This window comes from Citrus clementina, unplaced genomic scaffold, assembly GCF_000493195.1.
Source record: "Citrus clementina cultivar Clemenules unplaced genomic scaffold, Citrus_clementina_v1.0 scaffold_9, whole genome shotgun sequence".
Lineage (NCBI taxonomy): Eukaryota > Viridiplantae > Streptophyta > Magnoliopsida > Sapindales > Rutaceae > Citrus > Citrus x clementina.
In genome coordinates this window covers 1,546,424-1,573,575 of record NW_006261964.1, presented here as the reverse complement: position 1 = coordinate 1,573,575, position 27,152 = coordinate 1,546,424, and the positions used below count along the sequence as shown (strand labels likewise).

Below are 27,152 nucleotides of genomic sequence, written 5' to 3'. Positions count from 1 at the left end.
TATCTATATTATAAAACAAGTACAAAAATAACATTTGAGAAACAATAGCAAAAGTCACCTTAAATTATTTGATTATTCCAACAATACGGAAATTACGAGCCAAAGCCACTAGCTTGGTTCGTAATGAATCGAAAACTAAAACAGGCCGGCACAGGAACATCCCAGCAACTTTATTAAAACAAAAAAACACCCAAGTGGAAATATGCATGAAGATGCAAAGAGCTAATCAGAACTTGTTGAAGAAGTCATAAATGTGCTTGCTAATCTCATTACTCTTTCCTTGATTAATGAAGTGTCCAACTCCTTCCATTATGACTACTTTCTCCAACAATGGCACATCTCTTTTGAACCCACCTTTGTGTATGTATTCTTGCACCCCCGGCATATGATATGTCATGTCCAAGTCGCCTATAATGAACTTGGTCGGAATTTGTATTTGACTCCCTGCCCACGGTGCAAGAAGTTCATGGTTCCTGCAATGATGAAAAGGATTTTACTATATATCTCTGTGTGTGTGTGTGTGTGTGTGTGTATATATATATATATATATAGAGAGAGAGAGAGAGAGAGAGAGAGAGAGAGTTATTTTTTGGTTCGAGATTTTAAAATGCAGAAAAAATCCAGAAAAATTTTAAAACCGTGGGGTTTAAGAGGCTTAAAACTTAAAGCGCATAAACTTGTTTTCCTGGACTTTCCTGCACTTTAAAATTCCAATTGAAACATACATATATATATATAGAGAGAGAGAGAGAGAGAGAGAGATGATATATTGAAACTGTTGTACTTCAATTTAACATTAAAACCACAATAGTCAGTTACGATGGTAGTGTGGTGTCGTTAAAGGAAAAATAAAAAGTTGATAGTATCTAATAAATATACATTGCATAATATACAATTTTACGTAATAGCCAATAATTTCATTTCACAATTGAAAGTTCACAAAATTAAAAAGTTGTGTATCAAATGTAGAGAGTAAGGAATAATAGAGCATTACAGATTAATATTTCTGTAATAGTTCATTGCTCCAGTAAAGCCTTTCTTGTCAAATTTGGTGGTGAAATACTTAACATCTTCCTCAGACAACCAACTGGGTAATGCTATTGGAGTATTTGGTGGACGCCCAAATCCTTTGCCTTTAGGCAAAAAAATTCGATCCCCAGTCCAAAATGTGAAGAATTCCTTAATAACCGTCTCAGTACCAATCTGCGCAAACTCTGCTTCAATTTCTCCAGGCTTCTGCATACAATAATATGATATGATATCAATATATATATATATTCACCCTATGGTTTAACGATATAATGGAATAATGCTAATAATTTTAGAAAAAAAGTCCAGGATCCTGAACCAGAATAGTATTATTGTGTTTATATATATCAGGGGTGGCAAAACGAATAAACGAATCGAATTCGAATTGAATCGTAAACGAATTGGGTCAAAATTATATGGATTCGGATTCGATTCATTTATTAAACGAATTGAAATTTCAAGATTCAGATTCGATTTGTTTATTAAACGAATATTCGGTTCGATTCGTTTAATTCGTTTAATAGAATTGATAAACGAATCGAACCGAATCCGGATTCGTTTATTATTCGTTTATCCTATACGAATCCATAACGAATCGAATCGAATCAGGATTCGTTTACGATTCGTTTAGAAAATATAATTAATAAACAAAATTAAGCTAAAAAAACACAAATTTAATATCCCACAACAAAATACAAATAATTCAAATCGTATTATACAGTCATCCAAATACCAAATTACAAGTCCTTAATATTACAAATAACAATAATTCAAATTCAAATTATAAAGAAATGAATTTCTTTAATTCTCTTCATTTGTCTTTGTCACCTTGAAAACAAAAATCCTACACCAAAAAGTAAATAAAATGTTATTAACATGCTGCAATATTGATAATAGTCATTGTAAAATTTCAAAAATCAAATATATAGCAAATTTGTAAATTCTAATACTAAAAAAAAATTAACAATACAACATAATAAATTATAAATTCTAATACTAAAAAAAAATTAAACCAATATTTGTGGGGGCTTCTTCCTTATCCTACAGATAATTTTTAACACCATAATCGATTTATACATAATTTCATAATATTTTCCGAACAATAAAAAACATTTTCTAAACCATAATCTTATAATATTCTACAATACAATATTTCTCAATAATTCAACCATAATCTCATGATATTATCCACAAAAGCACCAGCAGATGAGCTTAGCATTGTGTTACCATCACTCTTAGACTCTTAAAAGCTTCACTCGACAAGTTCTCTCATTTTTTTTTTTTGCTCACAAAAATAGAACTATAGCAGCCGACTATGGAGTTAATATCTGAAAAAACTGGAATCGACTGTCATCTAAAACTTCGATATTTGAAATTAGGAACCAAAATTACAATTGAGAAATCAAATTCAAGTTCTGAGAAAATTTAAACCCACAACATAATTGCAGATCCCCTGCATTCAACATCCAAATTGGACAGCCAATCACGAACTTCGAAGAAAAATGAGTCATTTTCATAATATTTGCCACACTCATCATCGAAAATTTATCATGAAAAACAATCTTTTTCCAGAAAAAATAAACAGAGACCAAAATTTAAACAACATAACAAGCTAATGAAAACCAATCCAAAACAGATTGAATGAGAATTTACCAGAAAAGAAAGAACAAAGAAGAGCAAAGAAACGCTGAGTTGGTGATGGCTTGTTGATTCGGGTCGCTTGGGCGCTGGTTCGGGTCGCGGTCACCTGGGCACTGGTTCGGGTCGCGCTCGCCTGGGTTTGCTGCTGCTGCACCGCCGCACGGGTTAGCTACTGCTGTAGGTTCGAGTGGCTGCTAATACGTTGCGCGGCTGATGCTCCTAGGTTGCTGCCGAGTTGCGGGCTGCACTCGCGTGGCTGCGTCCCTCAAGCTCAATCGATGATAGATGCACTACCGGCGGCTGTTTTTGTTGCTTGATTGCTTCACTTGGTATGGGTGGGTGAGTGTGATTCGTGTGAGAGAGGTAGAGACTCGAGAGCAACGAGAGCGGCTGACGGGCTGAGTGAGGGGAGAATTTTTAGGGATTTAGCTTTAGGTTTCCACTACTTTGTTTTTTTTTTATTTACTTAAAATTACAATATTAACCTTCAAATTTTAAAAAACTTTCAAATAAATTTAAGGATAAAAAAGTAATTTAATTAAACAAATTTTAAATGAATCGACCCGATTCGTTTATGACCAATTTATTAAACGAATTCTAAACGAATAAACGAATCTAAATTTTCAAACCCGCATTCGATTCGTTTAATTAACGAATCGAATCGAATTCACCCATTTATTAAACGAATCAATTTTTTCAAATCCAAACCCATTTAATTCGCATCGAATCGAATCGAATAAATGAATCCTGACCCATATTGACACCCATATATATATATATATAATGGACAGCCTAATCGTTTGAGAAATGGACATCCGAGTTACCTGAAATCTGCACATGTAGTAATTGTCACCATAATAAGCCCTCAGAGCCTCAATCAGGTTGTCGTTAGAACCAAAAGGATTAAAAACGACACTCAAGTTGACTAAAGCTTTGATTCTGTCAGGTCTAAACAAACATAAGAACCATGCCATGAGCGCACCCCAATCATGTCCCACAACAAACACCTTCTCATCGCTGGGAGCCACGGTGTCGATGAGTCCGACGAGGTCTCCAATCACGTGGAAACACGTGTAGCTGGTCACCTCAGGCGGCGCATCCGTGTCACCGAACCCACGTAAGTCCGGAGCCACGGCTCTGTAGCCAAGGGAAGCCAAGGCGGTGATCTGGTGGCGCCAGGAGTACCAAAGCTCAGGAAAGCCGTGAAGGAAGAGAATCACGGGACCTTGACCTTTCTCTGCAATGTGCATGTTAATACCATTCACCTTAACAATTCTGTGTTGTATGCCGTCCATGTTAACCCAATCCCTCAAAATTAAGTTAAAAACACTGCGTATGAGCCAATTGAAGGTTCTGATTTCTGGTTATTATGTTGCTAATTAGAGTTAGAGGATAGAAGAGAGAGGGAAAATTACGAATGAAAAGGAATACTTTACGAGAGGAAAGCCGGCAAAGATAATTTTGTTTGATGCAGTAGAAGAAGAATTGTTTCGCATCACATATAAATATCTATACAGGAATTATCTTCCCTCGTGTTATTCATATGAACGTAAGCTACAAGTCTATATTCATATGTGTTGAAAATTCAAATGCGGTTGATTGCTGTTCAATTTGGCGGCCATATAAAATTGATAAATTGGACATGGACACGACATCATAAACGACTATTAACTACCTTTAGAATCCTGATCTGATCATGTTATGAACAAACCACTCAATGGTTGATTGGTTGTTAATAAAAAAAAAAAAAGGTTAAATCTTATCTGAGTGAAGAGTGAGGAATAACGGAGCATTACTGATTAATGTTTCTCTAATAGTTGATTCCTCCAGTAAAGCCTTTCTTGTCAAAATTGGTGGTGAAATACTTAACATCTTCCTCAGAGAACCAACTGGGCAATGCTATTGGAACATCTGGTGGGTGCCCAAATCGTTTGCCTTTAGGCAAGATAATAAGACCCGGAGTCCAGAATGTGAAGAATTCCTTAATTATTGTCTCAATACCAATTTGTGCAAACTCTGCTTCAATCTCTCCAGGCTTCTACATACAATGATATAATATAATATCATATCATATATTTCATGCATCATAAAGCATTGTGTGAGCGCGCGCGTATATATATAAGTTCTAATCCATGATCCTGAATTTATTAACGTCAAAACTATTAAGTTATATGGTTCAATATTATAATGTCTGCAAAAGCTATTAAGCCATATAGTTTAATAGCTTAATGGCATAATACTATTAAAGCATATGACTTAACAATTTTTCCAGATTTAGGATCTTAAACCAGATTAGTACTTATATATGAAAATATTCAAATTTAGACTCCTAAATTTGTTAAAGTTTGAAAAAATTATTAAAACATGTGGTTTAATAATATAATAGTATAATACTATTAAACTATATGGTTTGATAACTTTCTTCAAATTTAAGTCCAGGAGATATATATGTATAACAGACGGCAGTATTGTTTTAGAAATGGACATCCGAGTTACTTGAAATCTGCACATGTAGTAATCGTCGCCATAATAAGCCCTTAACGCCTCAATCCGTTTGTTGTTGCTTACGGACGTGTTAGGATCAAAATGATCAAAAGTGACACTCATGTTGACTAAAGCTTTAACTCTGTCAGGTCTAAACAAACACAAGAACCATGCCATGAACGCACCCCAATCATGTCCCACAACAAACATCTTCTCATCATTGGGAGCAACGATGTCGATGAGTCCGACGAGGTCTGCAATCCCATGGAAACATGTGTAGCTGGTCACCTCAGGCGGCGCGTCTGTGTCTCCGAACCCCCGTAAGTCCGGAGCCACAGCTCTGTAGCCGAGGGAAGCCAAGGCGGTGATCTGGTGGCGCCAGGAGTACCAAAGCTCAGGAAAGCCGTGGAGGAAGAGAATCACAGGACCTTGGCCTTTCTCTGCAACATGCATGTTAATTCCGTTCACCTTAACAATTCTGTGTTGTATGCCCTCCATGTTAACTCAGTCCCTCAAAAGTAAAAACACTGTGTATGAATGAATTGAAGGTTCTGATTTCTAGTTATTATGTTGCTAAATAGAGTTAAAGGATTATCCAAGAATACGCTGTTGGTAAAGATAATTTTATTTGATGGAGTACAAGAAGAACTGTTTTGCATCACATATAAATATGTATATTAAAATTATCTTCTGCTGTATTGTGAAGCAAATCAAGATAGGTGAAACGGCAGAGTGATCATGCATTTTGCAGCTAATGTTACTTTTCAATACGGCAACTGATGCTGCGTGTTGGTGAGCAATGCCTTTATTCACTGGAACGACTTCATTAAGCGTCGTTTTGCGTTAAGTGAAGCACGAGAGAAACACGTTCATTAGACGGCTGCTCAAGTTCGTTAAGAATTGGTTATAGCACATGCTCATCACGTGCGTTTCTGGATTCATCTTGGTTCGTTAAAGAAGCTGTTATAAACAGCTGATTCTGGTGCAACAGAAAAAGACGAGCGCCAAGTGAGCTATATAGAGGAGAGAAGATTCAAGAGGAAGCTACTTGATATTCTCTGTAACAATCTCTGTAAACTCTCTGTAATCATCTTGACGAATCAATAAAACTGATCCTGGTTTCCCCGCGGATGTAAGCTAGTTTGAACTTGCTGAACCACGTTAACTCTTCTGCTTTTGCTGCTATTTCTTTCTTTTTCTTTTTCAATTCATCTGAGTTGAATATTAAGATTGCATCATAACCCTTCTTGAAATCTATTCACGTGGTGATTTGATCTGGTTGATTCTTTTACCATCTTGAATGTTTGATCTGTGATCTTGGGAGTATTTGGAGTTGTATTGGAAATTAGACACTCCAAATTCTACATCTTCTCTCGTCGTTATTTATACGCACGTTCGTTACAACTCTTTATTCATATGAACATATGTTAGCTCGTAGGTCTTGAGCTGTGTATTAACTTTTATAATGTGTTTTCTTCATGAAATGAGGAATGAGAATGAAACCTATGTTTACTTGGCAAAATGTAATTTGGGAATGCGAATAAAATGTGTGAGTCTCCCACAATTTAGGAATAAAGAATGAGAATCCTATTCCCATGGGGGATTGAGAATGAAAATGTGGGAATGAGAATGGAATATATGTTTACTTTTATATCCCTCTAATTTTTTCATATTTCTCAAATTACCCTAATTCAAATCACAATTAATTTTATTATTTTAAATGTCATTAATAATAATAATAATTGTTATTATTAAATTTTATTAACTTTATTATTTAAGTTATTATTATTAAATAATATTATTATTATTGTTATTACTATTATTAAAAAAAATAATAACAATAATTAATAATAACTTAAATAATAAAGTTAATAAAATTTAATAATAATAATAATGTAATTTTCATTATCTAGATACATGTATAAATATTATTATAAAAATGATATTAATTAAAATAATAATAAAAATAAATGTTAATAATGATAATAATAATAATAATAACAACAACAACAATAATTAATAGTAACTAAAATAATAAAGTTAATAAAATTTAATAATAATAATAACAACAACAACAACAATAATTAATAGTTACTAAAATAATAAAGTTAATAAAAATTAATAATAATAATAATAAATGTTAATAATGATAATATTAATAAAAATAATATTAACAGTAATTAATAATAACTAAAATAATAAAGTTAATAAAATTAATAATAATAATAAGTGTTAATAATGATAATATTAATAAAAATAAAAATAACAATAATTAAAATAATAAAATAAATAAAATTTAATGATAATATAAAATAATAAATTATTATTAACTTTACTATTTTAGTTATTATTAATTATTGTTAATATTATTTTTAATAATAATAATAGTAATAATAACAACAATAATGATAATATTGTTAATAATGATAAATTAATTATTTTTATTAATTTTTAATACTATAATATTTTAGTAAATTGATTCTCATTCACATTTATTTTGCTAAGTAAACACATCAATAGTATTCCAGCACATTTCCATTTTCACTTATTTTTGTCAAGTAAACATTAAAATTTCATTCTCATTTCCAGCCAATTCTCATTCCACCCAATTTTCATTCCATGAAATAAACGTATCATTAATTGAATTGAAATAGTGTCAAGAAAAAACAACTATTTTAGAGAAATTTAAAAAACCCCACCAATATAGCCCATCTCAGGTTAGATACCACCGGTTTTTTAGGTAAAGCAAGTTGTCAAAGAAAGTGGGTCACCTTGTTGTCAAGTTGTCAAATACAGTGATCTTCTGTTCACTGTACAACATGATGCTCATTCTTTTGGCATGCAGAATTTTTAACCTTTTTGCTTTATTTTTTATAATTTTTTTCTGCCGCTCATAATCTTTTTTTATTCTTTTGCAGAGTGCTCCGGTGGAACAATTCTTAGGTAAAGCAAGTTGTCAAATAAAGTGGGTCACTTTGATGTTTCCTTCAAAATGCATTGATCTTTCAGTAAAACTAGATGGCCAAAACCTTAACATTTGTTTCAAAATAATGACATAAAATTGGCCCATGAGCACTGATCCTTTGTTCGCCGTACAACATGTTACTCATTTTGGCATGCAAAATTTTTCATCTTTTTATTATTATTATTATTATTATTCACATTTTGTCTACCCGCTCATAATCTTTTTTATTTCTTTTGTAGAGTGCTTCGGTGGAACAAGCCAAGTCTAAATTATAAGATAAAAAGTTTGCTTGTTTATTAGTTGTTGAATTTGGGCACCATTTCAGAATATTTTCTTGTATGCTGTGCTGCTCTCTCTTTCAATTCCCATATGACATGTCTCAGCGGATTCAAATTAATGTCTATGATAATAAATTATATTAGGGTAAAAGCTTGTTTAGTTCCTATATTATGAGGTTAGTGTCCATTTAATCCCTGTATTTTTAAAAACACCTCAAAACGTCCCTGCTACTAAATATTGACACTTCTGCCATTATTTTTTATTATTTTTAACTTACTTTTACAATATTACATTTTTACAATAATGTTTCTTTTTTGGATATTAATAAAAAATTAAATTATCAAATTAAACTCAAAAATAAAATAAAAACAAAAAATGTATATATTAATTTTTGTGGAAGCTCACGTATGTCTAAAAAATTAATATCGTAAAAAATTACATTATCAATTTTTTAGAAAAATTAATATTTTAACTCAAGAGTGTGTTCCACAAAAATTAATATATATTTTTTATTTTATTTTATTTTTTGGTGTTAAACTGGTAATTTATTTTTTTCTTTTTAATAATGTCTAAAAAAATTTATTATAATAGGGTTATTTTTTTCTTTTTAATAATGTCTAAAAAATTATTATAATAGGGCAATATTATAAAAATAAGTTAAAAGGAACAAAAGATAATGGCAAAAGTGTCAATAATTTAATGGTATGGATGGTTTGAGGTATTTTTAAAAATATAGGGACTAAACGGACACTAACTTCAAAATATAGGGACTAAATGAGCTTTTACCCATTATATTATAGAAACATCTCTAAGTGAAAAGCCTCACAGGCACTCTAAAGGTAATATTACATTGTTATTATTTGAATTTAAAATAAAGGTTTTATGATCTTCTTTTTCCCATTAATTTTGTCTCACTTGCTTGAGAAGTTGTCATGTTATTGCATGCAATTAATCAACTAATAAGCAATTACAAATTCAAAAGATATCACATTAACAAGTTTCATTTTGTCAAATCTGGAAGTGTGGACTGTAGAGTAGGTGTTGCCACATAAGCCTAAGCATTTCGGAGCTTAAAGATAATTAATTAGTTGATTACAGTAAATTCGCCAAGCCCAAAATAAATTAATAAGGCGCCCTTAATCATTTAGCTTTTCCTTCAACGCCTGTGTTTAATTGATTAGATCTCGTAAGTGTTAAAAAAATATAGCAAATTACATCACACCACTTGTCCATTAAATATTGTAAAATTGGATAATGAATATTGCTTATGATGATTTCGAATTAGAGATTAAATAAACCATGCAGTAACTTGTATAAAGAAACTAGGGACAATCGACAATCAAACTTGGAAATATCATTAACAAGCAGCACGTAGTCATTAACTAAATCATATGTTAGGAATTTAGATACATACAAAAACAGTTACCAAATTTAACGATATAAATTAAATAAAGGAGACGGATGGTAAAGATTTAAATACAGAACCAAATCTCCCGCCAACTTCATGTTTCTTCATCCATAAATGGTGGCCAAAAGGACCGAGAAAGTGTTTTTGGTTAATTCTTACTTAGTTCAAGAGAAATCCAGAATCATATTCAGAAATTCTCTAAACATAAATATTGATAAGAGCATCAAAATACCTTTTGCAAGTGCACATTCGTGTCCAGTTTGTGGAGATCTTTGAGAACAGCAATTGACATCGAAGGTTGCTGGGTAAATAAGAACAATTTACTGCTTGCTTCATCTTGAATCATTTGAGGCCGAACCATCAAAAACCTTCAATGACGCCGTCTGTGAGAACCGAATATCATGATTTAGTTTACACCCTGCACTGCATGATTATAGGAAAATTAGAATAAAAAAATTTAAGTACAAAAACTAAGAAATATATTTTTCTTGTAAATAAAAAATTAATAATAAGATTTTTTAAATTTATTTTTTAAAATTTTTTTGTTTGTGTATGTGTATGTATTATAATTCTCGCAATAAATTATCAAGGAAATAACCTATTTACCTCTCTTTTCATTTAAAGTTTTGATGCTAGTGTTTTGAATATAATGAAAACAATATGGAGTACGTGGTATATATTGATTTCAGTATAGTAGAAACACATAGTCTCTCAAAGCTAATCGTATCTTTATTATAAAACAAATACAAAAACAACATTTGGAAAACAATACCAAAAGCACCCTAAATTATTTGATTTTTTGAACAATTTGAAATTACAAGCCGAAGCCACTAGCTTGGTTTATAATGAATAATGTTGCATAAATTAGCAAGTGTATTAGTTGACATAAGTAATATAATGAAAAGTAAAGTATCGTTCTATAGAGATTGTATATCATATTAGCTACCGAAATTATTCTAATCCTAATTTATTTGAATAACTAAATAAGGGAGTTTAGAATAAAAATAAAATAAAATAAAATAACTAAAAATTAAATAAAGATGCAAGCAATAATAGAAATCACCAAAAGATTAATCCTCCATTTATGATATTAAAATTATTACCCATGTTAACAGTGATCGAATTTCCCTAATCTATTCAATATTTTTTCTCAAGTAATATTAAAAATACCCTTACATATTAACCCACTATATCTCTATGTGAATTTAAATATGCAAAAATTCATTAAGCTCTATGGAAATTCTTCGATAAAACTGCACAAATCACGTTGGCACATCTCTATCTTTCGCATCCATTACACAAAGCAAAAATAGATAAATCTATTCTCGGTCTCATTATGTATCTTCAAATCATTCAAATATTGACAAAATATTTAAAAGCATTGAGAAGAATAATGAACACTCAATTATGGAATAATAAACTAAAAATAACATAAATTTATAGAATTAAATTTTTATAGTTAGAGTACATCATAGCCTTAGTAAAATAAATTAGTTTATAGAAATATAAAGAGAATCTGTAAATATTATAAGGAACATTTACGTAAGATAATAAAGAAGAGGAAAAGAAAAACTCAAGAATTAATCTAGCTTTTGTCCGGATGTCTTGCGGCTACTTCTCCTTAATTCTCTTCGTGCGGCTGTTTTAGCTTTTCTCTAATTCCTTTTTCTTTTCTCCTGGACTTGTGCCTATTTCCGTCTCCAATTGGTGGCCTTTAATAAAGAAATCATGCTGGCCACCTCCTTTAGGATCAAGATCCTCTTCTGATCTGAGCTTCATCTGAGCAAATTATGTTAATATGATTGGTGGTTAATAAATTAAAAAGAAAAAATAGTTAAATTATAATCATATATTAACACTAAAATACAAGTGACATAAGATCTATAAAAGATCACGAGTGCTCAGATCAGGAGAGTATCCTGATCCCTCCTTTAAGTCCAAGCTCATAAGGAATTTGAATTATTTAATTAACATCAAGATTCCGTTCTAAAGTTGTGCACATGCTTTCCATTTAAAGTAATGACAAAATATTTCCTTCCTTAATTAATCACAACATATGCTGAGCTTGCCATGTATGTTTATGTAAGTGGTCTCCACGAGCGTGCATGCATGCATAATGGTTAATTAAATTTTTCTTGATTTGTTTAAATTAAATTTCTTTGTTCCTTTTCCTTTCTGATTACTTCAAGTAGATTTTTTTATAAATATTTTGATTTAATTTCTCTCTAATCTTAAATTATACTTAAAATAATAAAATATAAAAATTACGATAAAAATTAACATAGTAAAATATAATTTAATATAAAATTAAGTTAGAGAAATATTAAATTAATATATAAATTATTATCACATCAAATAAAAAACTACAGCAAGCGGGCATAAGAACATCCCAGCAACTTCATTCAAATAAAAGGACACCCAAGCAGGAATATGCATGAAGATGCAAAGAGCTAATCACACCGCAATGAAGAAGTCATAAATGTGCTTATTAATTCATCACCTTTTTCTTGATTAATGAAGTGCCCAACTCCTTCCATTATCGTTACTTCCTCCAACAATGGCACATCGCTTCTGAACTCACCTTTGTGTATGTATTCTTTCACCCCCTGGCATATGATAAACCAGGTCTAGGTCGTGTATAATGAAGTTGGCCGGAATTTCAAATTAACCCCCTGCCACGGTGCATGAAGTTCTTGGTTCCTGCAATGATAAAAAGGATATTTACTCTACATACACACACAGAGGTTAAATCACAATAGTTAGTTCCGATTGGCAGTGTGGTGCTGTAAAAAGAAAATAAAAAGTTGATAGTATTTAACAAATATGTATGGTGAAATGTGCAATTTTATTTAATAGCTAATAATTTCTTATCACAATTGGAAGTTCACAAAATTAAAAAGTTGTATGTCAAATGTAGAGAGTGACCAGGAATAACGGAGCATTACAGATTAATACTTTTGTAATAGTTGATTCCTTCAGTAAAGCATTCTTGTCAAATTTGGTGGTGAAATACTTAATATCTTCGTCAGACAACCAACCGGGCAAAGCTATTATAGCATCTGGTGGATGCCCATATCCTTTGCCTTTAGGTAAGATAATTGGATCCGGAGTCCAGAGTGTCAAGAATTCCTTAATAACTCAGTACTAATTTGCTCAAACTGTGCTTCAATCTCCCCAGGCTCCTACATACAATAATATAACATCACATCGAAGATTAATTAATTATAACAGATGTCAACCCTATCATTTTAGAAATGGACATCCGAGTTACCTGGATTCCGCCTATGTAATAATCGTCGCCATAATAAGCCCCCAAAGCCTTAATCCAGTTGCTGTTGCTTACGGAAGTGTTAGGATTAAAGACGACACTCAAGTTGACTAAAGCTTTGATTCTGTTAGCTCTGAACAAACACAAGAAGCATGCCATGTACGTACCCGAATCATGTCCCACAACAAACACCTTCTCATCATTGGGAGCCACGAGATCGATGAGTCCGATGAGGTCTCCAATCACGTGGAAGCACGTATAGCTGGTCATTTCAAGTAGCTCGTCCGTGTCACCGAACCCACGTAAGTCCGGAGCCACGGCTCTGTAGCTGAGCGAAGCCAATGCATTGGTCTGGTGGCACCGGGAGTACCGGAGCTCAGGAAAGCCGTAAAGGAAGAGAATTTCGGGACCTTGGCCTTTCTCTGCAACGTGCATGTTAATGCCATTCACCTTAATAATTATGTTTTGTTTGCACTCCGTGTGTTAATCCAGTCCCTCAAAAGTTAAAACACTGCGTGCAACTGAATTGAATGTTCTGATTTCTGGTTATTGTTGTTAGTTCTTGCTGTATGAAAATATTAAAGTATAAAAGAAAGTCAGCAGAAAAATATATATTGAAAATATGAAAATGAAAATAAGGAACTTATTATTTCCTTTTCCAGAACGGGAGCTTTACAAAGAAAGCTTTCTTTGTTTTTTAGCTTTTCATATACAAATTATAAATGAAGCAAACGGCCTATTTATAGTAAGTGTCCGCCGGTTCATACATGCTATAATCACTTCATGTTGCTCTTGCTAGTCAGTTAATATTGTGATGACTTTGTACGAATGCCTATGAAAGCCAAATGTCAAGCATTTGTCTTGCTACTTTTGCCAAGTAAAATTACCCCACACTGGCTCGGCTTCTGCTTTGCTGGATATGCATCACATTTAACAATTATTTAACAATCGTGTTACTTATTAGAATTGGAGGGTAGAAACCAATAAAGTGTTGGCTCCATTGGCAATGGAGTCTTCTTAAGTGACTTGATTGGGTTTGCTCTCCAGTTTGAGTCGCAGGGAAGTCGCTTTTGTTGGAAGAACCTGTGCCTCTTGGTTCGAGCGGGGACTTCTAGTCTGGGTTGTGGTACGGGCTTAAAGGTGTCTCCCACAGTTGGGGCCCTCCCCAGAATACCTCGTGGTCAAAAACCAAAAAAAAAAAAAAAAGAATTGGAGGGTAGAATAGAGAGGGAAAAATTAGGAATCAAAAGGGAGACTAGACAAGGGGATAATGGTTGGTAAAAATAAATAATTTTGGAAAAAAAAATTGGGTCCTCTTAGAGTACTGTTCCTTTTTCATTTATTTTTTTGCTATGTGAATACTTCAACAAATCACATGCATAAAATTGTATATCTTAGTAGTACCCGACCACGCAGATGTCATTGTGAGCTCCATAGCTCAATTCCTCCCAATGCACGATAACACGCATCTGGTCACAATTACAAATATTAATACTTTCCTTATCTTTGTTAATGGTAATTTAGCTTACAAGTCTAAATCACGAAAGATATATCTTAGTGTCAGTTTCATATTCGTACTTATTTTTCCATTTTGTTTATCTAAACCCACATCCCTATAATTCTGTAACTATCCTACCCGGCCATATATTCATAGTAGTTAATTAATAGATGAAAATGCAATTAAAATAAATAAACCGGTGAAAGTCTGAAAGATAATTAGTTTAACAACATAAATAAGTTACAAGCCAATGCCATTAGGAAACAAGTAGACAAAGCACAACCTCACATCTTAGCAGCCAATTAGTACAACACAGTCTTCACAAGCCGAAAACCATATCTAGATGTACATTCTGCTTTGTAAAAGTAACTATATATATATATATATATATATAGAGAGAGAGAGAGAGAGAGAGAGAGAGAGAGAGAAATATTCAAGAGCAAATTAGAATTTCTGAAAGAAATTATAAATGTGCTTGTTGACCTCATCAGGCTTTTCTTCATTGATGAAATGCCCAACTCCTTCCATTACAATTACCTCCTCCAACAATGGTACAGCTTTTTTGAACCCTCCTTTGTTTATGTAGTCCTTGGTCCCTGGAGCATTATAGGTCAAGTCAAGGTCCCCTACAATGAACTTAACTGGCACCTTTATTTGAGCCCCAGTCCATGGTGCTAGAAGTTCCCAATTCCTGGAATGATAAGAAAGAAACAAGGGTGTAAATTATTATTGTGTAGACATTTCAAAATGCAAATTTGAAGTTAATCATTAATATTGTATTGACGTAATTAATTAGCTTCACATTCACATTTTAAATAGGGTATGATAATTATAAGATGTCAAAAGATATTTCAAGTATATAATCATACTAAAATTTAGCGCCCTCTTCTGTCAGCGTTATCAAGAGATAGAATTTTCTCAAGTTTTCTATCTTTTAGTAATTCAAGTATTGATTTTTGTCTTTTAACTTCTTTTAACATCATAAGTAACTTGGGTAGGCTAGTCTACTTGAGTTATATAGTCCATGCTCTCTTCAACGTCGAAGGCATGGGATTTTTGGACTTTTAAGCTCTAAAAATATTATGCCTTTATATTGAGTAGAGGTAAAAAACTATGTTATTTAGATCCATTCTTCGAACATTACTAGAGCAGTAAACATACCTTGATATATAAGATTTTGAGTTTTGAATGTTGGATTTTTTAATCTAACATTGTTAGATCTTTAATTCAACGTTGGACTTCTATGTGAATAATTATGTGTTGCGAATTGTCATATAAGGTTAAGTCTAATTAAAAGTGATCTAAAAGGTTTTTGGTATTATAAGTTTTAATGTATCTAATAGGGTGTGTGCCTTTAATGTGTAGGGACCCAATTGTATTCTAATTCTATGATAGGCATAATTAGGAATATCTAATAACAACAGAAAAAAGTTGTCTATATAAATGGTTATGGTCCCTAAGTTGCATGTATCATTCTATTCTCTACTGATATCTCATCATCATAGATAGAGCAATGAGAAAACTAAAGGATTCTCTATGAGAATGTGTTGATCTGGAAGATCAACCACACAACACTAAAGGGCAATTTAGCGTTATGGATTCATGTATGCTTTCATATAATTTTGTATTGATTTTTAGCGATACAATATGAATGTTCCTGGGTTATAGGTGATGACTTTTACCAAAAGAATTTCTTGTTCTAACATTGGAAAAAATTGCAAGATCCGCATTTGGGAAGCATTTGAGAATTGAGTCAAATAATAAGAGTGACAATCGAGTTGAAAGGTAACATACAGTTCAATGTTTCTATAATAGTTGATGCCGCCGGTGAAGCCTGCCTTCTCATATTTGCTAGCGTAGTACTTAACATCTTCTTCTGATAACCAAGAGGGCAAGTCAATTCGGGCATCTGGTGGATGCCCAAATCCTTTGCCTTTTGGCAAAAATAATGGACCTGGATTGCGGTACGTTAAAAATTCTTTGAGAACTGTCTCAGTACCCATCTGGGCAAACTCAGCCTCTATCTCTCCAGGCTCCTAAAATAACACCATAAATCAATTTGTCCATTAGCAGCTCTAAAAGTTCTAGAAATGCAATTAAGTAATGAGGTTTTGTGAAATCTTCTGAAATGTTAACTGGTAAAAGAATTGAAGTCGGTTAAATGTATTTACTGATAAGTATATCTTCTGAAATAGCCAATTTTGTTTTTTTTTTTTTTGGAAAAACCCACATATACTCACTTCAATTCAAATAGTAGATAAAAGAAAAAGAACCTGAAATCTGCAGATGTAATAATCATCACCATAAACAGCCTTGAAAACCTGAAGTGGCTTCATGTTAGGATTCCTAGGATTAAACACAACACTCAAATTGACCAAAGCTTTGACTCTGTCGGGTCTAAACAGACACAAGTACCATGCTATCAGCGCACCCCAATCATGTCCCACAACAAACACCTTCTCCTGATCAGCAGCCACAGCGTCAAGAAGCGCGATGACGTCACCAACCAGGTGTAAACAAGTGTAACTTGACACCTCAGCAGGCGCATCAGTGTCCCCGTACCCACGAAGGTCCGGGGCCACGGCGCGGTACCCGAGGGAAGCCAGGGCGGCGATCTGGTGGCGCCACGAGTACCATAATAAAGGAAAGCCGTGAAAGAAGAGAATTAACGGACCTTGGCCTTTCTCGGCTACGTGCATGTTGATGCCATTAACGTTCACTACTTTGTGTTGTATATCCTCCTCCATGCTACTACCAATGTTTTTTTCTTCCTTTTGCCGTGGTTTTTGTGTTGTTAAAAAGGGTAGAAATGAAGACGGTTGTAGTTTTGGGATCTGTTTGTTTACTGAGAAAGCGAGAAGGAAAACTAACAAACATGCGCTAAATGTACCAGGAAAATTACACGAAACCATGATGGGGACTTATGTTCGATAATAAAATGCTTGGCAGCTTTGTATTGGAGAAGTGGAGACGACGAAAAGAGAATATAATTGTAAAAACTTTACGTGCTGGATAATGTTTCCTTTTTCTTCTTTCCACATATAATTTGACATTTATGGCATCAACGTGTTTCAGGAAAAGCTATGTTGTGGGGTCTATCATTTGCCTTTTTTAATTATTTTTTTCTTTTTTTTAAATGACATTGTTACCCTCTACCAGATAATTATTATCTAAATTCTAGATAAAAACATTTGAGTATTATTATCTATTCTAAAATTTTACCTTAAATTTTCATTTTCAATGGTGTAGCATTCATTTACTAGCTAATAAGATAATGTAATTAATTTATTAAAATTTATGAGAAATCGTGAATAATTAAAAGGAATGACCACACAACAGATGTTATATTATTTGAGATGTCTCTATCATTACTCCACTTATACAACATATAATTTAGAGGTCTGCTGAAAATTAAGCTAAGAAATTTGCTCCTTAGAGAGAAATTCACCTTTATTTCAAGGGAATGATTGTATAAGTTGAAAGAATGGCTGGCTTATTATTTGCCTTTGATAAAATCTGGCACCATTCATTTCATCAACCGAAATTTACCCTTATTGACTATTGAGCTGCAAGTCCAAATGGCTCGCCTACTGGTATTTGCTTTTCATTGCTTATGATGCCCTATTTATTTCATCACTCGTTAAGATTTTGATTTTCTACCCAAGTAATCTGCGAGTCGGGTGGCCATAAATGTCTCTTCTTATTCCTTTTTTTATTCCTTCTTCTTTTGCTTTGAATTGTCATTTGGAGTGACAACCTATCAATCGGACAGCTAATTAATTAATGAGTTGAGTTTTTGACGCCTTTTTTTAAAAGTCCTTATAAAACGCCAATGGGCTCTCGTCTATTACCACAATCCATGCACACAAGATACCAGTCCCAGTAATAATTTTATTTTCCTCTCAACTAAAATTAGATAGAGATAAAATTATCTCCACAATAATAGAAAGAGCATACATATATATTTGGTATTATTTGAGAGTCAAAATTTTGGGTGTGCGATATTAAAATCAATAGAATTCTGATTATAATATATCAGTGTATTAAAAAAAATTCTTATAAAATCACTTGGTCATGTTTACGATTTTACCGTTAATAGAAATTACAACAAAGCATAAACACTTACTAATTGGACATACACATTTTTTTTTTCGTTAAATCCTTTTACGCCCTAAAACTATTCGTATTCCCCAAAAACAAAAGGATTTTTTCATGAGCTTTTCACACATTTATTTTTCACATCTTAAATTATATTTTAAATTTTTATGATAATTTTAGAAGAGATTTTGAGCAATGGAGAAGAAACAACGCAACAGGCAGTATTCAAAAGTAAAAAATAAAAATAGCCGAAACCAATAATCAAACCATCAATACCACAAGCACTAACTAGGAAAATAAAGCAAGACTCCGTACTTTCAGTAAAAACAAATAGAATACACAGCATCAGGCACTTTGAGAAGTTTAATACACAAAGCAAAAGTATCCAGTAGCCTTAAAAATTGTGAATCAACATGCAGCCTGTAAAAGGGATTGGGAAGAGGAAAAAGTAAAAGAAACTGACAGGAGAATGAATCGACCTACTTTCAAATTAGCCCCAGAACCTATCCTTATACTAACGATGATTTGCAAGACATGGAAAGATTGCGTTATTAGTTTTATTGATTTAGAATAGTTTATGGGATTTATTGAGAAAAATAATGAAAACCGGAGAAATATATTTGTAAGAGCAATTTTGAAATAATTGCGGTGTTTTAGATCTAGGCTATGTTTGGTATAGCTTTTCAAGTAGAGCTTTTGTTAGTAGAGTTTTTATAAATAAAGCTTTTACCCAAAAAAATTTAATTGTTTGGTTATCAATAAGATCTTTATTAAAAATTTATGAAATTATTTTAATATGTAATTTTTTTAAAGTTATGTTAGGAAAAGAATAAAATAAGATTGTAATTAAGTAGATGTATTTTATATATTTTAACAATTAAAAAAAAACTTTTCAATCTCTACTCTCAAAAGTCTAAAATTTGAACTTTTGTCAGTAGAGGCAAAATAGTTTATTTAACTTTCAAATGCTCTATTAGAAAAATAACCAAATAACAATAAAAATTATGATAAAAGCTTATATGATTAAATAATCTCTTATGATCATTAAATAAGTCATACCAACAGTTAAATGACTTTTAAATTATTTAAATGGGTAATTTTAAGAATGGGGTGTTATAAGGACTTTTGATGGGTGTCAAAAGCTCAACTCTTAATTATTTTGGATTTACTTTTAAAATTAGGTTCGTTATAAGCCCAATTTTTTTATGTGATTAATAACTTATTTGGATCTAGTCTTGGCAATATGTCGTGTTTAAATAATTTCATTTTGTGTTAAATTACACTTATCCGAACTCACCTATTAGCTTATTGGGTCGAAAATTGAGAATTGAAACCCATTATTATTATTATTATTATTATTATTATTATTATTATTATTATTATGTTACTCAAACTAATCCATTTAACTACTCGAATTAATCCATTTAACCCATTATTTTTAGTATTATATCTTTAATTTTAAAAAATAGCATTTTGTAAAACAAAGCTCTTTAAGAATATAATATCAAGCTAAAGAAAATATTTAATTTTAGGCACTGATATCATTAATTAAAATCATAGGAGAAAGGAAAATATAAAAAGAACATTGTGTTACATGAGAAGATGCAAATGTATAATGATTGCTACAAATTTTTTAAAATAAATACTTTACAAAAATACTATTTATTAAATTATTAATATTAGATGTTAATGGATAATGGGTGAAATGGATTTTTTATCTTAAACCCGAACCCGGCCTCTTATAAAATGGGTTGACCCATTAAGAATCTGACCTAATAAATATGGACCCAACCATATTTGCATCATACTAATAGATCATATGAACTTTTGTCAAGCCTATTCGGATTCATTCGAGTCTAAATTTTAATTTAGAAAAAAATGAGACACAATATTAGCATCGAACTAGTACTCGGCTTTCTTAATGCCTAATGGTCTCGAAAACAAGCCACAAGCAAATTAGTGCTTAATTAATAACCATGTGATTTAAAAAAAAAAAAAAATTGGCAGATAACGGATATAGCTCGAAACAGAACTATTTCCCTCTCTCCTTGTGCTTGGTGAATCGCTTTTTTTTCTTCATTGGGTTTCCCTCGTATTTTGGTTCTTTTATACCGTACGTTGTCCCAGCCGGAGAGCAATTGTAATAGGAACAATCCAAGGTCCAGTGATTTTGTGTATTTTGTTTGGGCTAAGGCTCTTAGCGAGGTCTGTTTGGAGATTGTAAAAGGTATCAATGTAATCAGAAGTCTCAGTCTGGCGCTCTTAAGCCTCTCTGTTTCTTGTGTACTATATTACGGAAGGCCCAATTGGTAGTAATTATTTGAATAATTCAACTAAAGAGCTTTCATTTTGGGCGTAATCATAGAATTTTTTGATTTCTCTTTCAATTGGGTACGTGTACCATATACAAGAAAAAAATTAGGTAACATCTTTTGATTTTGAACCATAGCTAATTCAACTCACATAGGAAAAAAATTGGGTAACATCTTTTGATTTTGAACCATGGCTAATTCAACTCACATTTTGCGAAGTAGATGTTATTTTGTGAAGTAGATGCTACTAATGATTTTGATTTCAAATTGCAATTCCCCAATCTGAAAAATAAAAGTACCATAAATTCATTACCCTAAATGTTCAAATTTTACAATAACAAAACTGTCATTGGCATTGCGTTTTCTGTACCTAAATATCGAAACCACGTTATAATCAGACCAACAACCATCAATATATTGTGATGTGATACAATTGTTATGGCTCCTTTTTCTTTCTTGTGGGAGATTTATGTGGGTGCCACAATTTTTTTTTTTTTTTTTTTGCAAGAGGGTGCCATAGGGTAATTTTTAGATACCTCCCCTGAGGTTTGACATATTTGTAGATAGATGGCGAAGATGTGTTTATTAGTGAAAACCCTCCTGTCGTCAGTTACATTTCTGCTTGACTGTAAGTTCACATTTAAAATACAATATTGCCCTTGACAGCTTTTGGCATGCCTGACATGCCTCAAACCTTAATTAAAGCATCTGCTCCAAAATCACTGCTACAAAATTTGACGAAACTACCCTCACGATGTATGTTATTTACAATTGTATCAAACAAATAATACAATAATTTTCCCTTGATTTAACATTTAAAATTTACAAATAAAACCAAATAAAAAGAAAAAAAAATGAACGTTAAATTGTTGCCTTCCAAAGTCTTTCAATAGAATGCTAGAATGCTGGATGAATCAGACAAAAGCAAACTAATGAAAACTAACAGCAACCAATAGGTTCTAAACTGCAGTGGTGTGCACTTAACAGTAGCCACACTACAAACAAACAAATTAAGATTCAATGCCACCAAAGTAATCGATAGCTTATTTTAATCCACCACGGGTCTCGTGCCGTAACTACAATACTAACAAACATAATATTCCACTCAAATATGAATTCAATTGAATTTAGCACAACTGAGAAGTGAAGCTTAAATTGAATATAAAACCAAATATTGCATTTTAGTATCAAATAATTTAAGCAGTATTAGTTATAGCCATAATTAACAACATTCACAAAGCAGGCAATATAGTTGCACACAATAGGCTCCTCGCAACTCATGTCCAATCTGCAGGAATAGCAAGCTTGCGATATTACTTGTCTTTGGCAACATGAATTTTTCATATACAAAATAAGAAAAAACTCAAACCTATACATAGTCTGAGAAGAAGATGATATATCCGCCTTTCTATTTTTGCCTATCAAAATGTGTTATATCATCAAATCAATCCCTTCAAATATCAGTTGGTGGGATTAGATTATGCTTCAATGCTTTGGTTGTCAATGCAGCTTTAGTTGATTTGCTTCATTGTTGGATGCTATGGGTCAAGTGGTTTCATTCTTGGGTAAGCTATCTTGGTTTCTAGAAGCAAAAAAACAAACAATCAAAATGAAAAACGATATTAAACACATACCAATGGTTACTGACTACATTTAAAAAAAAAACTAATGTGAATTTGAATTAAAATCTCAGCATTATCACAGGCGTTGGACTGGCACATGATAATCTTTGCAGCTATACCACTTTCAAGATGCTGGGAACTACAACTTACACATCCATGAACACTTGTGACACAATCCACAACATATATAAGCAATGTATGATGCACATAATCTTTATCAAATACAGGCAAAAAAAAAAAAAAATAGAAAACTCCACAAAAATTTCAAGATCGGGCAAATTAAAAGAAAATCAAATAGAAAACTTCACATCATGGTGTCTCAGGTGAAAGGCAGCTTAAAATTGTTTGCATGCATCATCATCAACTAACATTAAACCCACTTTAACTCAGCAAAGTTCGGCATCAATTAGTCTACTTGTGTAACAATTTTGAAGGTAGTGCTCTTCAAATACATCAGGAGCATCACTAGACATAAAAATAAAACTAAGAATAAAAAATTCAATTTTTTAACCCATCTAAGTTGAAATCAAGCTCTGATTTAGCACCAACATCAAACCCATTTAATCTATCGTCATTTACGCTTCAGCAAAATCACAGCTTAATAAACTTACCAACTTCTTTTTCTTTCCCCTTCCCCCTCCCAAAAAAAAAAAAAAATTAGGCTTCTTCACTGTAAATAAACCCACAACAAATACTCGGGCACGACCAATTATCAAAAATGCATTCTACATTTTTTAGTAAAGGCAGCATAAATGCACTCCAAATGAACCCAAACAAGACTTGAATTCGACGCTGACCTGTTATAATTGGCTTCCCCAAAACAATCCGAAGGTATAAGACGCTGACAAAACTCATATCAAAACACAAGGTGCGGTGGCTATTGTTCCTTTACTTCACGTAAAGATTGGGCACTGGACTGGTTTGCATATGACAAAGGTTTCGATTTGATTCTAACACAGAGCTGTTCACGGAACTTGAAGAAAGAGAAATAGGAAGCTTGAAAGAAAGAAAAAAAATATATATTGAAAATCCAACCAGGGGCATTTTTGTCTTTCTAATGTCAACTAACAGTCACGCACGAAATTAACTGACGGCAGGGAGTTTTTCACTAATAAACGAATCTTCACCATCTAAGTGCAACAAGCCAAAAACTGAGGGGAGGAAACTAAAAATTACCCGGTGCCATAAATTGACTAAACAGAACTACTAATAAAGGAACCAAGCAAAACAACACTTGTTTGTCCAACTGACAAAGCCACGTTGACAGTGTTTGTGCCAATAGGAAAATGTTTGGTGCAGAGAAACACGAGAGAAAGATGAGAGAAATAATGAAGAAATGGGTAGAGAGAGAGTGAGTGGGTAGAGAGAGAGAATAAAATTCTCTCGTCTTTCTCTCGTGCTTCTCTCTCTCTAGCACTACTCGTGCCAATAAAGCAACATTGCTCTTGCTCATCATCGGTGGGTGCAAAATTTAAGGTTGGCAAAACGGATAAATAATTCGAATTCGAATTCGAATCGTAAACGGATTAGGTCAGAATTCTACTGATTCGGATTCGATTCGTTTATTAAATGAATTGAAATCTCAGTATTCAGATTCGATTTGTTTATTAAACGAATTTCGGTTCGATTAATTTAATTCGCTTAGTAGAATTAATAAACGAATCAAATCGAATCCGGATTTGTTTATTATTCGTTTATCTTATTACGAATCCACAACGAATCGAATCGAATCAAGATTGGTTTACGATTCATTTAGAAAAAATATAATTAATAAATAAAATTAAGCAAAATAAATATAAAAAGCCACAAATTTAATATTCTACACCAAAATACAAATAATCAAACCATATTCTAAGATTAAATATACAATCATCTAAGTACCAAATTACAAATCCTTAATAATACAAATAACCTTCAAATTTAAAAAATTTTTTAAATAAACTTAAGAATAAAAAAGTAATTTAATTAAACAAAAATAAATAAATTTTAAACAAATCGACATATATTCAATTTATTTATGATATATATATTAAACAAATTTTAAATAAATAAACGAATTAATATCTTTAAATCCGAATTCATTCATTTAATTAGAGATTTTACTCATTTATCACAGGAATCAATGTTTTTCTAAACTAAACTCGTTAAATTCGCGTGGAATCGAAAAAAAAACGAATCCCACTGGTATTGCCACTACTAGTGCAAATTAAAAGCTCTGCTATCGAAGCAAGCACATGAATTGATGATAATTCGCCGCAGCCGCTTGTCGTTTTGATGCCCTTTCTGCGTGAAACTGACACTTCACATTGTCCACTCCCCCCTCTTTGGTCTATTTATTAGCCGTTGAAGTTTGAACATAACTTAAACACCACGATAATTCGACAAGTCGCTGTTAGGGGTAGCCCTACTTTTTCCCAATCAAATACTGCCGTCAGATTGCTCCATGACCAATCTGACGGCTATCACGTTATCTTAACTTCCGCACCAATCGCATTCCCTTGTCTGTAATGCATTTACTCACAAACACGTGGCGAGCGACCAGCAAATCTGGCCCCTCATTTGCTTCTCTTGGATCCAACTACCAATAAATCACTATCATATTCAATACATCAATTTGCCAAATTCCCAGAACCAGAATTGTCTGTTGTTCTGCACTTGGAGATTTTTTATTTTTTGATCATCAACTTATGATAAACTACCGTGTGAAGAAACCGAGTCAAAGTGTTACTTGCACTAATCAATAAAGTGAACAAAAATAAAACAAACACGCAAAAGGGAGGAATCAGCTTTTCCTCCAGCAAAAAGGATCAGACTTTCATCAAACACTTTTACAGTGAAGCAAGTAAATAGGGGGAGCCAGGCGTAATCCAAAAAGATAAGAAACGCTCCACTCCACAATTAGATGCCCTAATGAAAGCTCAATTAAAGCTACACAGAGCTCAAAAATGAAAACTTTGGTAAAATAACAAAATTTTCATAATGAAAATAATAATAATAACAGTAATAATCCCTTTTCTAAGTGACCAAATATATAGGCAATGAAGACGTAGACATCCTCTGCTGCTGCTGCTCCATGTTAAGTTCCCTGAGACTCAAGTAAGGAACTTGGACGTCACCTTTGGCAACCGGCGTTAGGGTTCCGGCGAGTGGACCGGAAGATGGCCTGCTTGTGGTTCTATATGGAGTGCTTGATCCGCTTCTGCTTTCGGTTATATAAACTGGGCCTGATATCGATGCCCTGAAAGCTCTAGCTCTAGCATGATGCACATCATGATCAAGGTCAAGATCATGTTGATGGGTGTTGTGGATCCACCTCCATTTGAAGAACAAGAGAGCATTTTTCCACCAACGTTTCTTTTTAGTCGATTTCTTGGACTTGGATTCTTCTTTTGAGATGGGTTTTTGAAGCTTGAAGTGTAATAAGTCTATGGATCTTGATGAAGCCTCTTTCTTGTGCTTCCTTGCTTCTTCTAACACCTTGTTTTCCAAAAAACAGAAAAACGGTCAGTTACAAACTTTGTAAAGAATCAGAAAATGAATACAGAGTTGAAAAGAACCTGATAATAGTTGATTTGAGGATCAAAGCCATAATCACTGAAGTGTTGAGGCTCTGGCATAGGAAAGATTGGAGATTTGTTAGACATTTTCGTTCTGGCTCTCTTGGTGGAAGAAAGAAGCGGGGCAAATAATTGAAGAAACGGAAAGAGTAAAAGACTTCAGTGGGAGACTTTGGGGGCTCGAGATGGAAGTGGCCGTTGGCAGAACCTTTAACCCCTGGTAAACGCCTGCTGCATCTTTTTGGGCTTTCAATGCTTATTATTATTTTTTTATAAACAATAAAGGGTTATTTCCATCCTGCCCCCAAATGTTTCAACATATTCCACCATACACTTAAATATTTTAATAATACTCAATCCACACCTAAATTCGTTAATTTGACCGTTTATTCTAACAGTCAAAGGATAATTTTAAAAGTTTATGCCCTAAATATTATTTGATAATAATAAATTAAATTTATTTGATAAGTTAATTGATATGATTATTATTAATAATTTTTAATGTAAATATTAATTATTGGATTAACATTTTATCTCATTTAATTCTTTTCTAATTCAAGATAAGGGATATTTCAGATATTTTATTAACTTTTAAATAGTTCCGTTAAAAATAACGGTTAATTAATGGAATTGGGTGGGTGGTAGAAAATATCAAAAAATTTAGATACGCGGTAGAAAATGTTGAAAGATTTGGGGGTTAGGTAGAAATAACCCAACATTAAATGCTATTTCTTCAATTTTGTTACCTTGTAGTTACTAGCTCCGTCTCTAGGCTGTTTCAATTTCGAACATGTGCTGTGCCCTGTGGGCTAGCTTTAAATGTGGACTTTTTTAGATTTTTACCTTCATTGAGTTTTTGTTGTATTCATCAAATAGATGAATATTGAGGGCGATCTAGGAATGTGTTAATTGACTATTACAAATCAATATTGCCCTCAATCCCAAGTATTCTTATCTATATGTAATCCCATGTAATATAATATAATAATAT

The 27,152-nt window shown here is 32.6% G+C and overlaps 3 protein-coding genes, 1 long non-coding RNA gene and 2 pseudogenes across 4 annotated transcripts; all 6 read right to left on the bottom strand.

Annotated features, from left to right (window-relative positions):
* Window positions 1-152: 152 nt before the first annotated feature.
* On the bottom strand, window positions 153-3,965 carry LOC18032936 (epoxide hydrolase A). Its single transcript, XM_006419454.2, has 3 exons — window positions 3,495-3,965; window positions 995-1,236; window positions 153-473 (listed from the first exon to the last, which is right to left on the bottom strand). The coding sequence occupies exons 1-3, from the start codon at window positions 3,963-3,965 to the stop codon at window positions 227-229; spliced, it is 960 nt and encodes a 319-aa protein (XP_006419517.1). The 3' UTR covers window positions 153-226.
* On the bottom strand, window positions 1,683-3,105 carry LOC112096105. Its single transcript, XR_002904255.1, has 2 exons — window positions 2,683-3,105; window positions 1,683-1,873 (listed from the first exon to the last, which is right to left on the bottom strand). It is a non-coding gene; the product is annotated as an uncharacterized LOC112096105 (long non-coding RNA).
* A 497-nt stretch (window positions 3,966-4,462) lies between the features above and the next one.
* LOC18032941 lies at window positions 4,463-5,692 on the bottom strand (annotated as a pseudogene).
* A 6,568-nt stretch (window positions 5,693-12,260) lies between these two features.
* On the bottom strand, window positions 12,261-14,509 carry LOC112096451 (annotated as a pseudogene).
* A 495-nt stretch (window positions 14,510-15,004) lies between these two features.
* Window positions 15,005-17,566, bottom strand: LOC18032943 (epoxide hydrolase A). Its single transcript, XM_006419452.2, has 3 exons — window positions 16,846-17,566; window positions 16,367-16,608; window positions 15,005-15,263 (listed from the first exon to the last, which is right to left on the bottom strand). The coding sequence occupies exons 1-3, from the start codon at window positions 17,482-17,484 to the stop codon at window positions 15,017-15,019; spliced, it is 1,128 nt and encodes a 375-aa protein (XP_006419515.1). The 5' UTR covers window positions 17,485-17,566; the 3' UTR covers window positions 15,005-15,016.
* A 7,749-nt stretch (window positions 17,567-25,315) lies between these two features.
* On the bottom strand, window positions 25,316-26,411 carry LOC18032945. Its single transcript, XM_006419451.2, has 2 exons — window positions 26,162-26,411; window positions 25,316-26,081 (listed from the first exon to the last, which is right to left on the bottom strand). Exons 1-2 carry the CDS (start codon window positions 26,246-26,248, stop codon window positions 25,620-25,622), a joined length of 549 nt encoding a protein of 182 aa, XP_006419514.1. The 5' UTR covers window positions 26,249-26,411; the 3' UTR covers window positions 25,316-25,619.
* Window positions 26,412-27,152: the final 741 nt, after the last annotated feature.